This window comes from Sitophilus oryzae, unplaced genomic scaffold, assembly GCF_002938485.1.
Source record: "Sitophilus oryzae breed Bouriz unplaced genomic scaffold, Soryzae_2.0 scaffold_815_pilon_pilon, whole genome shotgun sequence".
Lineage (NCBI taxonomy): Eukaryota > Metazoa > Arthropoda > Insecta > Coleoptera > Curculionidae > Sitophilus > Sitophilus oryzae.
The window spans coordinates 1,490,079-1,506,156 of NW_022147434.1; the positions used below are offsets into that span (position 1 = coordinate 1,490,079).

The 16,078-nt window shown below is 32.7% G+C and overlaps 2 protein-coding genes across 2 annotated transcripts in view; both read right to left on the reverse strand.

The window, feature by feature from the left end:
* The window catches only part of LOC115889447 (CD109 antigen), an 86,889-nt gene that overhangs the window by 40,857 nt on the left and 29,954 nt on the right, over positions 1 to 16,078 (reverse strand). Inside the window, exon 2 of the mRNA XM_030909430.1 lies at positions 13,716 to 13,908. Within this exon, the coding sequence (XP_030765290.1) occupies positions 13,716 to 13,908 (193 nt within the window). The remainder of the gene's footprint in view (positions 1 to 13,715; positions 13,909 to 16,078) is intronic.
* Positions 319 to 5,153, reverse strand: LOC115889448 (KRAB-A domain-containing protein 2-like). Its single transcript, XM_030909431.1, has 3 exons — positions 4,966 to 5,153; positions 4,636 to 4,916; positions 319 to 1,798 (listed from the first exon to the last, which is right to left on the reverse strand). The coding sequence occupies exons 1-3, from the start codon at positions 4,983 to 4,985 to the stop codon at positions 564 to 566; spliced, it is 1,536 nt and encodes a 511-aa protein (XP_030765291.1). The 5' UTR covers positions 4,986 to 5,153; the 3' UTR covers positions 319 to 563.

A 16,078-nucleotide genomic window follows, 5' to 3' on the forward strand; every position in this document is an offset into this window, starting at 1 on the left:
TGGCGAAATACCCATTGAAATTTTTTTGAAGAAAAAAACTCAATACTTTTTAAAAATATATCGTAAAAATTACGTATAAAACTTAACGTAGAAAATGGAGTTAGCAGGTTAACACGCTTCCACTGACAATATGTAAAACAGGCCATAATATACAAGAAGACTAGCCCATATGTAAATGGTCTGAAGATATTAGTCCATATGTGTAAGGAGTTCGTCGTTCCACAAACGAGCTGAGCAATTTGTAAAAAGATTAAAAGATCTATCTTTAACTGGACCATATATGACTGTGATATTTAAATAAAAACAGAGTGTGTTTATTTGATTTATTTGTACAATTTAAACTATTATGGCATGTTACATATTACATTTTATATTCGATAAACACATTTCTTCGATTGACATTTTGTCTTATAATAACATTTTTTAAATCCTTGACCATGTAGGTTAGATTGATCTATAGCCACCAATCTAAGAGGCAGTTCCTCGTCTTTAGAGACTTCTTCAATTGTCGAAATGACAAGACATGTAGGTATTGAATTCTGAACGACAATAGTATTTTGAAATTACTCCTTGTTTCGTACCCAAGCGGTAAAGGCATCTGCTGTAGCTCCTAGCACTACTGCTAAAACTGACCTAGCATCTCCTTGACCACGACTGATGTCCGGAACGGGAATTTTTACAGTTAATTCAATCTCCGATTTTGGATGAGTGCTATCTGAAATTACTTTCATTCGTTTTGCCTGCACCTCTAATCCATCAAGGGCGCCCTTTCTGACATTTGCTTTGTTAGTCTCTCTATTGCAACAGTTGCAAATATTTTCCGAAGATGCATTTTCAACATTTAAAGCTTCATAATTTGTAGGATTGAAACAAATGCTACACATTGCATATGAGATTTTTTGACAATAATCATTATCTTCACTCAGTTCCGATTTCAGTGATTGCGATTGTTCATGTTCGGTATGTGCGTTGTCAGTGTCAATTAGTTGAACTACTTCCTCTAAATCTTTTTCAGTTTTTACACTGTCCATCGCTGATTGCTGCGATTCTAATTGGCCGGTTTGCGAATTGTCAATACAACTAAATGTAACTATGTTTTCCAAATGTTCTTCAGTTGTAACATCATCTATGGCTTCTAACGGAACATTTGAAGTTTTCAATCCAATTTTTGGTTTGCGCCCGAACATGGCTTCATACGGAGACCTTTTTATTCCAGAATGCAGAGCAGAATTCTTCATAAATTGTACGAATCTTAGACCTTGACTCCAATGCTCCGTTTCATTTTGCAACATCCAGGTAGTTAGCATGTTCTCCACATCTTGATTGGCGCACTCGAGGCTGTCCTGACTCTGGCGTGGTTCTCCATGTACCATCTTTAATTCGGGCCACAATTTTTTTAATTCTTCAATAATCTTACTGCAAAAATCGCGGCCATTGTCAGATTGTAAAACCACAGGGGCTCCGAACATGGTAAAAACATCTAAAAGTTGGTAAGCGACTTCTTCTGAGCGTTTAGTTTCAAGTGGCCGCAAAATAACAAACTTTGTCAAGTGATCCTGATATACAAGAACATATCTGTATTTGCCATCAGCATGAGATTGATAATCTATCAAATCAACTTGACAGCGTGAATTCCAATCGTTGAAAATCGTCGGTTTTGACACTATTCCCTTCTTTTGTCTTTTCTGCTTCGTTTGACATGACACGCACAGGTTAATAAACAATAAAACTTCAGTACGTACTATGTTCTTGTACTTTTCTTTAGTTTTTTTCATCATTCGATCTCTACCTCCATGACCTATAAGTGAAGAAAGTGACCTTATCAATATTCCGTATTTCCACAAAACGAAATAGCTAAATAATATATTTTAAGATATTTTTAGTTGTCAATTTTAAATTGTAAAAAAGTTAGAGCAATTTGAAGCTGAAAACCAAAAATACTTTTGCTGTACTTTTTGAGGAGCAGTTTATGAACCCTTAACGGCTACAGAGTTGTCTGTCAGACACCTCGCGCTAAACATTCCTCTATATTTCGTAAGCGCCTGCAATAATAATTGTAGTAATCAGGATGCATATACCTGCAAGCCAATAAGGCTTTCGATAAGTAAAAAATGAATAAACTCATTAGTGTGATATAGTAGAAATTCAAGAGGTCTCTACCTCTAGTCTACCGGACTACTGTGTAGCGATTGTGTAAGTATGTTTTCATTAATTTTTGAATAGTGTATGGTTTTTGTTATTTATTTGTTTGTTTTATTATAAACGTATAGTCAAATTAAGTTAGGTATGTACTAATTTACCATAAATACATAGTAGAACATTTGTATTGATGGCCAATGACAATTTTTTCCAAATGGTTGACGTTAGCACGATAAATGCATATATTATTCTACACCAAAGCATTACAAATTCGATTTTCTTAAACATCTAGCCAAAGCTATTGATACAAATCTAATGAAAAAAAGGTTGCTCAACCAAAAAAATACCCAGAAAACTATGACTTAGGGTGAATATTGAAAAATACAATAGAATGCGAAACAACAGCTGAAGGGGAGTGACTCAAAAAGAGAAGTCTGCTCTAATATGTTTTGTATAATGTTTTGTATTATCTTTTTTCGTTTGTTTATTTGTATACCTTGTTTGTTTACTTTGTTTGTTTAGTTTACCTTTGTCTGCAAATTGTAAAATGTTTTGACAATAAAGACATTTATTTATTTATTTATTTATATTTATGTGCTCTTACAAAATAAAAATAAACATCGAGTATCTCTGTACAGTTTAAAAAAAATATTTATCTACAGTGACCAAGAAAAATATGTTTAAATTTCTGCAAGTATAATAGTACGTGTAAATATTTTTTTTTATGTTTACCACGTATTTTTTTAAATAATGTTTGATTGCTGATTCAGAATCGTTTCTATTATGTATACCGGCTGCGTCTTCAAAGTGGCTCACCTCTATAACTTTTTTATTTTTTCAGATAAAAAACGAGGTTTGGTATGTATGTATATGACATAAGTTAGGATTGATTGAAGTATTCAATTGTTTTCGGTCACTTCCTGTTTCACCGAAAATTACTCCATCTTTTGATTTTTAAATGACATCCTCGGTATTTTGTTACTTTATTCGATAGAAGATGACATTCTGAAGAGAATGACATATCATATGTCAACTTTTGACATATTCGAGTATGGTTTTAATGGTTTATTTGAAATTACTCTAGATTGAAATTTAAAATACAATTTTGTTTTAAGCGAAAATGTCCTAAGTAGACATATGATATGTCACTCTATTCAGAGTGCCATTTTCTATCGAACGAAGTAAAAAAATACCAAGGGTGTCATTTAAAAATCAAAAGTTGTAGTCATTTCCGGTGAAACAGGAGGTGACTAATTTCAATTCAATCAGACCGCTGTAGTAAAATATAACAACTGAACCAGCAAACATACAAAAAGGTGTCCGCCAGGGTTGCATTTTATCACCAATGTTATTTAATTTATACTCCGAACGTATTTTTGAAGAGGCAATAAAAGAACCGAGTGATGGGATTAAGATCAACGGTGACTAACACTTAACAACCTAAGATATGCTGATGATACCGCGGTACTAGCAGATAGTCCAGAAGCCTTGCAACGCTTGGTAAATCAACTCACTGCAGCCGGAGATCGTTACGGCCTTAAAATAAATGCCACTAAAACAAAAATGCTTATAATATCAAAAATCTCAGAGCCGCCCATAGATATTAGTATATATGGGAAACGAATAGAAGTGGTAGAAAAATTCAAATATTTTGGGACCTAGATTTGCAACAACCTAGATCCAGAAATAGAAATTAGATTCAGAATCGAGCAACCAAGAGCTACTTTTAACATGATGCGGCCATTACTGTGTAATGTCACCCTAAGTCTGAGTCTTAGATACCGGTTTGTGAAGTGCTATGTACACCAGGTTTTCTGTATGGCTGTGAATCATGCACTCTAAAGGTTAACACTATTAACAGAATAGAAGCCCTTAAGATGTGGATTCTTCCTAGACTTCTCAAAATACCTTGGACGGCACAATTGCTGATGCGAGCCCAGTGCGAAATAGAATTAGTGCACATAGCCAAGAAACGGAAGACAGTCTATCTGGGTCATATAATGCGTGGAAGTAGATATGAGCTGTTAAAATTAATAATAGATGGAAAAATTGAGGGCAAGAGGGGTATAGGTAAAAAGAAACATTCATGGTTGAAAAACATCAGAGATTGGACGGGTATGGATGCACACTCGTTATTTCGAGCTGCCCAAGATCGTCAGAAGTTCGCCGAGATTGTTGCCAACCTTCAATGAACAATGAAGACGGCACTCTGAGAAGACGAATCCTAATTTATGTCATATACTGATATACCAAATCTCGTTTTTTTATCTGAAAAAACAAAAAAGTTATAGTTGGTTATAGCGGTGAGCCACTTTTGAGACGCACCTGGTATATATTTAATTAACTCATGTATACTCATAAAAGTATAGAGAGATACAAAAAAATATGTTATGCTTTTTAAATTATATAATTTAATACTAACTTAATAGTGTCTACCAGACCACTCTGTAGCGATTAAAGGAAAATTATTCAATGTGGCCGCTAAGGGTTACATACCTGTAGATGTGTGTACCTCTTGAAGAATATCAAATAACTCATCGTCATGGACGTAATATATTACATCAACCGATTCATTATTAAGAGGCACTATAAGTTTTTCCATACCCTGAACCAATAATACGTCATAGTGTTTTAGAAGCCAGTGCATTCTTGGACTTTTTCTTTCGGCAACTTTGGCATTTTTTACTTCCTCAATAAGAGCACAGTACTTTTCCATCGGTAAACCACGGTTATTGTCGGCAACGTCTTTCCTTCGCTCATACAGATGTTCATAAAACCTAAATATATTTATTTGAGGTTATGTTGCAAGCCTCTACGTGAATTTACCTTTGTTTTTGTATTTCCATTCTTTAAATATATCGTATTTAACAATAAAAACACTCAAATATTAATAAATATCACTTTTGCACTTATTTTGTTACCTACTAAGTACTGTATAAATTACGACAAAAAGGGGAAAAATATAAATATCATCCGAGATCTGCCGCGGCTGAACATACGATCTAAATCGCAATGTTCTATACATTAACGCTCTCTGACGGTACAGTCCTTATATAAAATACCGTGCCATCTATATACAGTCTGTGCAGTTAAGTCCATATAGATCCGACCTAGACTATACCGGGTGCGTCTCAAAAGTATCCCCTCATAAGTTTTTATTTTTTCAGATAAAAAAACGAGATTTGGTATATCAGTATATGTACATAATAAATTAGGATTGATTGACGTATTCAATATTGTTTTTGGCTACTTCTTGTTTCACCGGAAACTACTACTTTTGATTTTTAACTAATATTGACACTATGAATAGAATGACATATTATATGTCAACTTTTGACATTTTTGCTTAAAAAAATTATATTTTAAATTTCAATCTAGAGTGCCATGGTTGTGTTAAAAACACTAACTTTTATTCAAGGAGCCTTGGAAAAATAGAATTGATCGTCTAATGTTTTTCGTGTCTTGTACTGGCCTGGTTAAAAGATGCCCAAATCTTATTTTTAATCATACCTCAATTTTTTTAAATGGAACGAGGGTGTCTCATTATCATATTTCGAAAAATCATTTTTAGGAATAATTTGGTACCGCACACTTCGTATTTCAAGTTAAATTATCGTTATAAACCGCTTGTTACAATTTCAAATAAACTATAATATGAGAAAATGTCAAAAGTTGACATATGATATGTCATTCTATTCAGAGTGTCATTTTCTATCGAATGAAATAAATAATATCGATGCCGATGGTGCTATTTAAAAATCAAAAGTTCAAAATAGTCCGTTTCACCGTTTTTTTTTATGAAACCAAAGATGCTCCACACAAATTTGTCCTAACCGTCTTGGTTTCGGCAATACAGAGCGAATTTGAAACTGTTTCATTTTTTGACCTCGTTTATATCTCGCTTATCTTATAACTTATATTATTATTATCTTATAACTTATCTTATAACTTATTATTATAAATCTTATCTTATAATATATTATTATAATAACTTATCTTATAACTTATTATTATAGATTTTATCTTATTATCTTATAACTTATTATTATAAAAGGTGAAAAAGGGTATCCCCCCCCTCTACATATACAGGGTGTTTCAAAACAAATGCGAAAAACTTCAGGGGGTGATTCCTTGTTCAAAATAAAGGGGAGTTTGCTTTATAAACGTTGGGTCAAAAGTCAACCATTAGGGAGATATCGCGGTACATAGATGGCGGAAAAATAATGTTATTATTTTTTATCTTGAAAACGAAAAGAGATAGACTAATGAAATTTTATGGAAGCATTACTGTTATGAAAACACACTTTTTGGTAATTTTTTCACTTTTTTAAAATGAGTGGAAGGGGTTGAAATAAACTACCCCTATCATTCTTGTTAACGAAATTTAAAGAAAAATCTTATCAAACACATGCAAAAAAATTAATTTGGATAGATTAATTTGTTTAGAAACTTTTTATCTCTTGTGTTTTTTGATAAAACTCACCGATTTGAAATTAAAAATAAAATGTAAATCTTTACATGTCAGGACAAAACACATTTTAGATTAAGAATCTTAGAAAGAAAATAACGATAATAATAATAATCTAGATAATAACGTATTGCGGTAGAGTAATGTCAAATAAAATAATATTAGAAACATCCTAAAAAGTAACAGCGGCCGACTAGATTTTTTCCTAAAAAAATTACAGCAGCCCACTAGATTCTTTATCAGAAAATGTTTTTTGTCCTGACATGTAATGCTTTACATCTTATTTTTTAATTTCAAATCGGTGAGTTTTTTGCATGTGTTTGATAAGATTTTTCTTTAAATTTTGTTAACAAGAATAATAGGGGTAGTTTATTTCAACCCCTTCCACTCATTTTAAAAAAGTGAAAAAATTACCAGAAAGTGTGTTTTCATAACAGTAATGCTTCCATAAAATTTCATTAGTCTATCTCTTTTCGTTTTCAAGATAAAAAATAAAAACATTATTTTTCCGCCATCTTTGTACCGCGATATCTCCCTAATGGTTGACTTTTGACACAACGTTTATGAAGCAAACTACCCTTTATTTTGAACAAGGAATCACCCCCTGAAGTTTTTCGCATTTGTTTTGAAACACCCTGTAAATGAAATTTGCTTAGAATAAGATACAGAATAATTCTATCGGTATTAGCTGGCTGGGAAAATAAGTACCGAAAATCAGTGCCTCCTGGACTAATAATATAGAAATAAAATAATGAGTAAGGAAGTAAAATGAAACAAGCTTCACACAAGAAATATTCACATAACGAAATAACAGTTCTCCTACATAGAAAATACTTATTAAATAATTCGCGTTTGTTTGATCTGTAATTAAGATAATGAGTTTTTAATTAAGTCGTTATATAAGAACAGACCTGAAACTAAACTGTCATAGATTTAATTTAAAGGTGCCATTATTATGCTTTGTAAAAATATACAAGGTGTCATTGAAATAGTGTAAAAAAATTCTCGGAGTAAGGAGAACCATATACCGGGTGCGCCTCAAAAGTGGCTCACGCCTATAACTTTTTTATTTTTACAGTTAAAAAAACGAGATTTGGTATGTTAGTATATGACATAAATTAGGATTGATTGACGTATTCAATTGTTTTCGGTCACTTCCTGTTTCACCGGAAATGACTACAACTTTTGATTTTTAAATGGCACCCTCGACATTCTATTACTTTATTCGATAGAAAATAACACTCTGAATAGAATGACATATCATATGTCACCTTTTGACATTTTCGCATATGGTTTATTTGAAATTATAACTTGCGGTTCGTAACGAAAATTTGCGACACTCGAAATACCAAGTGTGTGGTACCAAATTATTCGTAAAAAATACTTTTTCCAAATATGCTAATGAGCCATCCTCGTTCCATTTGAAAAAATTGAAATATGATTAAAAATACGATTTTGGCATTTTCTAACTGGCCAGGACAAGACCCTAAAATCATTAGACAAACAAATCTATTTTTCCAAGGCTCCTTGATTAAGAATTAGTGCTTTTAAGATAACCATGGCACTCTAGATTGAATTTTAAAATTCAATTTTGTTTTAGGCGAGTATGTCAAAAGTTGACATATGATATGTCATTCTATTCAGAATGTCATTTTCTATCGAATAAACTAAAAAAAAACCGTGAGTGATATTTAAAAATCAAAAGTTGTAGTCATTTCCGGTGAAACAGGAAGTGACCAAAAACAATTGAATACGTCAGTCAATCCTAATTTATGTCATATACTAACATACCAAATCTCGTTTTTTTATCCGAAGAAATAGAAAAGTTATAGGAGTAAGCCACTTTTGAGACGCACCCGGTATTAATACAGGATTTTGTTCTATAGAACCTGTGTTTTCTTTGATATATTTAATTGTCTGAATATGACTTTTGAAAGAGAAATAGAAAAATAGAGGGAAAGATATGTCAAATGTTTTAAACAAATCCAAAGATTACAAAAAAAATAATTGAATTTAAAATAATTTTCTTTGAACTCAAAGGATTATTTTCTTCAAAAAAAGTCCTAAAATTTTACTAAAAAAATACGATTTTTTAATAAAAACTATTATAAAACTAGCACAATAGATTTTTTTCTAAACCAAAGAACTTTAGGTTTAGTCTACAACTAGGAATAATTTACTGGCATACGCTGGATGACATTTTTTCTCAATTGTAACGGATCTTCCTATGCCAGAAACACTGCAACTTGCTGTGTTCTATGTCTGCATCCAATCCGCTATCCCTGTTTCCAGCAGCAGTTTGTGCAGGTCCTTGATAGGATTGCTTTCTTCGCTAGCTTGCGATCCAGAGCCTCAGAGTAACTGATGTTATGTGCTCTGCTATTTCAGAATCTTTATCGCAGAGTCTGCAGAAAAAATGCACACTGCTACTGCTCCTTGATACAGGTTCGGCTTGTTTTAGTAGTACTTGACATACATACGTCCTATCAAGAGTTGTACTCTGCACTTTATTCCTGCTTAGCATTAGCAGTTCCTTTGTAGCTCTAGACCTAGGTCCTCAGTTGAAAGTCTTGTTTTGCCTGTTTTCTTGTCTACGTCTCCAGCGGTCGGCTTGCTTCATCTTGATCCAGATTTTTTATTGCACTACCGGACATACATCTGACAAACATCTGTTTCCGAACATTCCATTCATGAAGTTTCCAAACAATTCTATGTAGGGTTTTGTCCTTTTTTGCGAATAGAGCAAGATAAATTATACCAATGTGCTTCTCATCTAATGAAGAAGAAGCTCTTCTTTTGCAGTAACAGAAGTTGAGAAGCGAAAAAGGTTTGAAATATATTTTTTTCTGAGAAAAATCGATGAATGAGAAAAATACATTCTGCTTTCAGAAAAAAAAAGGAAATGGGTCCATGATATTAATGATAAGCGAAGAACTTATGGCTAATTTCACACGTTAATCACCACTTTCGCTGTCGCACTGTCTCGCGGGAAGAATTGAACTGGATTTATAAACTCGACAGCTGAAGATCGGTTGAGGTTCAATTGACGTTCAAAATGTTCGAAGGTACGCATTTATAAAGTCAGTTGGTTGTTTCAAAAGTTTTGTTTTACGTTCATCAGGGGAGTTCAGTGATTGTCAATATTTTGTAAGTCGGCAGTTCGCGACGTTCGGCAGTTGGAACGACAGCCAATGAGTGCCTCTCAGTCACGTGAAGACGTGAAGCGCAGAAAAGGAATTCATTGGAAAATGATCCTTATTGTTGTTTCATTATTTATGTTTATACAGTATGTCCCCGGATTGTCTTTACAAGAGGAAAACCTTTTTATTATTGACATTTTGAGAAAAATGCATTCTTCATAAAAATGTTTGCTTGTTCTAAAATGGTTAATTCCGTTTATACTTTTTCAAATTTCCATACCGTTTTAGAGAAAATTAAGAAAAAATATAAAAATATGGTTGAATTTTCCTTGAAGGTCCTAAAAATCAAAAGGCGTTTCTATGGTAATACAAGTTCGATTTCGTTTTTTGCTAGATGGTTATTATTAATTTTGAGTAACGTCATATATTTATATGTCTGTTGTTAAAGTATCACATTTTCGGATAGCTATTATCGCCCTAGTACTGAACTAAATAAATGTTGTACTTCTTTAACATTTCAAAACAGTAAAAAATATGACGTTAATTAAAATTCTGTCAATAACAATCTATCAAAGGTTGGAAACGAAAGTATATTATCATGGAAACGCGTTTTGATTTTTAGAACCAGTTTAGAACTTGACAAGAACTTAGAATTCAACTACATTTTAATGTTTTTTTCATTGTTTTTCAACTACATTTTTCAAGTCTCTTTTAATTTTCTCTAAAACTGTATGGAAATTTGTAAACGTTTAAACGGGACTAACCATTTTAGAACAAGCAACAATTTTTTATGAAGAATGGGTTTTTCTCAAATTGTCAACAATAAAAAGTTTTCCTCTTGTAAAGACAATCCGGGCACATACTGTATAAGTTTATATTTTGCGCAATCTTAGATTATTTTCTTGGAACTTTGAAAAATATAAGTATTTTTAAATTGAAAGAACAACATTCGAAATTTTCACTATTCCTAACATAACCTACAACCGAAACTGACAGTTTATAAATGCAGAAATGTTGAACCTCAACTGCTGCTAATATCCAACTGCAGCTGAATATCAATCTCAACTGAATGCCAACTACCGAGTTTTTAAATCCAGCTTTGTGCTTGCAGCGTCAAGAAAATAATTCGCCGCAGTTCCGATTTTCATCAAGAGGCAGAACATTTCATCCAATTATTCCCAGGACGATACCTTTAGGCTCAAGTGTAAATGAGCATAAATCATAGAATATAGTTTCCTTTGACAAAGAATCATAATCCTTTGACAAAGAATCATAGGTATGACAGCAAAGTTATTGTATTGTTATTATCCTATTTCTACAGGTAATGCACATAGTATATTTAATTCCTATAATTTAGAGAAACATCTTCAATTCAAAGTTTTGAGAAAATGTAATATTAATTTTGACATTTACACTAAAAAGCACTAAAGCTTTATTCAGAACCTCGAAATTCGTGGAATAAATTAGTGGTTTCAATTAGCGTAGAAGTTTGTTCCTCTAAATTCAATTTACCTAAGCATTTAGAACGTCAAAATTAGTGGCGGTAAAGCTTCATTCAGAACCTCGAAATCAGTGGAATAAATTAGAAGTTTCAATTAACCGTAGAAGTTTGTTCACCTAATTTTAATGTAAGCATTCAGAACGTTATAATTAGTGGTAGTAATTTTCAATTATTGGAAAAAGTTAACAAACTTCTAAATTTTCCACTAATTATACTTCAAAATTTGCGAGGAATGTCATTTTGGCCTTTGATTATAATCACCCGTCAAAGAAAAATTTTGGTTAGAAATAAAAAATTTATTGTTTTATAAGCTAAGTATTATGCGTTCTCTATGGACACAACAGACTACCGCAAGCTGTTGCTAGGATATTTTATTAATTTTAATTGTGTTTTTCAGACATTGTGAATGATCGTAAACTCAAAAAATATAAAGTATAAAGTGTAACTGCAACCACTAATTGGGAGGTTCTGAATGAAGCGCAATTTTCAATTAGTGGAAAAAGTTATAAATCAACTTTTGCCACTAATTGTACTTAAAAATTTGCGAGTAATGTCAAATTTGGCCTTTGACTCTCATCAGTCAGAAAAAGTTTTAGTTAGAAATGTAAAGTTTATAGTTTTATAAGCTAATTATTAGGCTTTCTCTATGGATAAAACTGACTCCGCAATCTGTTGCTAGGATATTCTATTCCCTTTAATTATATTTTTTAGATATTGTGAATGATAAATAAATGATCGTAAATTCCTAAGTATAAAGTATAATTGAAACCACTAATTTATTATACTAATTTCGAGGTTCTGAATGAGGCTTAAAAATTCTTTTATTTAGTCACATTTTATTTATTTGGCCAAGACAATGAAAGATTAAATATTTTGACTCATATTTCAGTGGGTGGATAAATGATGTAATTGTTGTGACTATGAATGTTGAATTTCGAGTATTAAGCAGATTTATTTCGTCCAACAGCGCCTTCACATGCGACGGACCGTCCGCGACGGAGCGTCCGTGACCTTGAGTAAGTACCATCAGTTTATATTAACAATTTCACATGGGCGCGTATGCTCCGTCCGACGGAGTTTGTTCGACGGCTATCTTGAAAAAACACGACGGACGGTCCGTCGCGGACTGTCCGTCGCATGTGAAAACGCTGTAAAATAATAGGTACCAAAAAGTAATATAGAATGCTTCAAATTGTAATAGGAAAACTTCGACAGCGTATTTTGTAGATAAAAATAAGTTAAAATGTTCGTATTAATTCATGTTCTAGAATCTTTCGTTTCGGAGATACAGGGTGTAGAAGTTTCATTTTTATTTCGGTATTTTACCATTTTTATTTTCGTTTTTTAATAGACTTACACAAATCAGAAACAAATTGGACTTCGAATACGAAGACATCATCCATCATGATTTACTATCGTGAAATTTAGGAGACGTGACAAGAGTGTATACCGGGTGTGTCTCAAAATTGGCTCACCCCTATAATTTTTTTTATTTTTTTCTGATAAAAAACGAGATTTGGTATGTTAGTATATGCAATAAATTAGGATTTATTGATGTATTGAATTCTTTTCGGCCACTTCCTGTTTCACCGGAAATGACTACATATCTTGATTTTTAAATGACACCCTCGGTATTTTTTTAGATTATTCGATAGATGACACTCTGAATAAAATGACATATCATAATAATATGTCAACTTTTGAGATTTTCGCTTAAAACAAAATTGTATTTTAAATTTCAGTCTTACGTAACAACACAACATAACAGTTAAAAACACTCATTTTTAATTAAGGAGCCTTGGAAAAATAGATTTGATCGTCTACTGTTTTTAGTGTGTTGTCCTAGCCGGTTAAAATATTCCCAAATCGTATTTTTAATCATATCTCAAGTTTTTAAAATGGAACGAAAGTTTTTACGAAAAAATTATATTATATTATATATTAAAAGTTTTTACGAATAATTTAGTACCACACACTTGGTATTTCGAGTCAAATTGTCGTTATGAACCACATGTTGCAATTTCCAATAAACCATATTCGAATATGTCAAAAGTTGACATATGATATGTCATTCCATTCAGAGTTTCATTTTCTACCGAATAAAGTAATAGAATATCGAGGGTGCCATTTAAAAATCAAAAGTTGTAGCCATTTCCGGTAAAACAGGAAGTTACTGAAAACAATTGAATACAACAATCCTAATTTATGTCATATGCTAAAATACCAAATCTCGATAATTTATATGAAGAAATAAAAAAATTATAGGGGTGAGCCACTTTTGAGACACACACGGTATAGAAAATTAATTTAAAAAATATTTTTCATATCATTATGGGTCGGAATCTTTTCAGATTACCCTAGTAATTGAAACGAAAGGAAACTTTTATTTATTTGTTTTTTTTTCTCACTTCAACCGAAGTAATTAACTTACTATGTAATTAAAAGATCTTGCTATTGACATTCTTACCTCGAATCGGCATATGACACTGGAATAAGGCTGCACGACATCTTTATACCTCATCAGGAAAGGTAATCCTGTCAATGACTGACCCTGTAGAGTGGCCGTGATGGCTGTCGGACCTGAAGTGGCGTGAACGCTGACCGCGGCATGGTACTCGCTGTTGGGTCGGATGATACGGGGGCCAATAACGTTGTAGTACCTGCAAACAATTAATTCAATTAGGTATTAAAAGTTAACCATTTAGATACCTTATAAAATATATAGGGGGAATCCCAATTGTCATAAAAAAAGCTGTTAATAATAGGGGGAGCGCGGAATAAGAGTAGGAAACTTGCTTCCTGTTACCCTTATATAAAAACAAGGCTGTTACGTAGGCTCACCATACGTGAATCTTTTATAGGCTTAGTACATTTCAGTTGATTTTAAAAAATTCTGACCGCGGCGCTGTATACGGCAGAAATCAAAAATGTTTGCTATGTATTTCACGCCGTCCCGGTTACAGTTCATGTTGATCGGATTAATATAATATTGAAATCGCGGCTTTGTCATAATATTTAATATACAGGGTGGTCCGAACTGTATTCCGGAAACTTCGGCAGCATATTCTGCAGATAAAAATAAGTAAAAAAGTTCGTATAAATGTATGTCCTGAAATGCTTAGTTTCGGAGATACAGAGTGTAGAAATTTCATTTTTATTTCGATTTTTTCCAAATAATTTCTGAAGCAACGTCAATATTTGGATGAAAATTGGTGTCTGGGAGTTACTTGACATGATAAATTTGATTTTGGTGTCAATATTACTCCTATTGGTAGGGGGCGCCACGGACATGTGTTTTAACTGTTTTAAAGATTAATAACTTTTTGTCCGTACCTGTATAAAACTACTAAGTAAAAAAATATACATTTTCGCAACTTTTTACGTAAAAAATGTCTCTTGGTAAAAATCGCTATGAGTAACCGTTTTCAAGATATTTAGCATGGAAATAGTTAATACATATCATTATTGACAAAAGATAAAGATGTTGAATAGATAGTTATTTGACTGAAATAATAAATTTGGGAAATTTTTATTTTTCAAATTAATTATAAATTTTTCTGCCAAAAAATGATGATAAAACAGTTTCTGTTGAACTTTTAGCACAAAAACTTTTCAAATTTATGATTTCAGTCTAATAACTATTTAGTCAACATGTTTAATTTATGTCAATATTGATAGGTATTGATAATTTTGATTCCAAATATCTCGAGAACCATTACCCGTAGCGATTTTTACCAAGAGATTTTTTTTACGTAAAAAATGTCATAAGTGTATATTTATTTACTCAGTAGTTTTATACAGGTATGAACGAAAAGTTATTACTCTTCGTACCAGTTAAAAATCATGTAGGTGGCGCCCTCTACAAATAATAGTCCTATTGACATCAAAATCAAATTTCTCATGTCAAAAAACTCGCAGACACCAATTTTCATCCAAATATTGAGGTTACTTCAGAAATAATTTGGAAAAAATCGAAATAAAAATTAAACTTCTACACGTTGTATTTCCGAAAGTAAGCATTTTAGGACATAATTTATACGAACTTTTTTACTTATTTTTATCTGCAGAATATGCTGCCAAAGTTTCCAGAATACAATTCGGACCACCCTGTGTATTATTATTAATTTTTTATTTTAGTTTTTTGTTCGCAGTTATTCAGACTATAAAACACTCAGGTACGAGGTTTGTGTGATTTGGCCCAACACTCACACTTCGCCAGTTCGTCCCTTCGCTTCGTAGTGTAGTAACGAAGTAACAGTTTACACTAACCGATACTTTTGCCACTTTTAGTTTCAGTACTGAATCATTCTCTACCACATTCAAGGTAACCTTTAACAATGTACTGAAAGTAAATTTGTATTTTAGAGAAAGTTGTAGAATGTAGAATGTAGAATGAGTGAGAGTGGGTTAATCACTGCGACCTTAAATATCTATTGTGTTCCCCTTCCTTGAGTTATAACTCGTCATACAGTCTATAACCTATCATACCCCTGTTGTCGAGGGGACAGGGTATTTCCTATCCTCCTCTGAAAACAGATGTTCTTCCTCCGAGGGTACACAACCTTCCACGGTTGGAGTTTGAACCTCCGTGCAGTAGAGGAGCTTGCCTCCGGCTGAGGTACCCGTTAGGTGTAGGCTGGATCTATCTCCATTTTCTCCACCTCTTTAACTTGGTCTCTCCTTAGACCTGATACCGTATCCCGTTGTCCCGTATCTATAATAGAGGATATGTCCCTCTTTCTCTATTGCCTCCTTGGATTTGAGGTCAATTCCTATTGTGAGGACCTGACCACGCCCCTCCTCCATCGAGTTAATGACTCGCCAACTTCA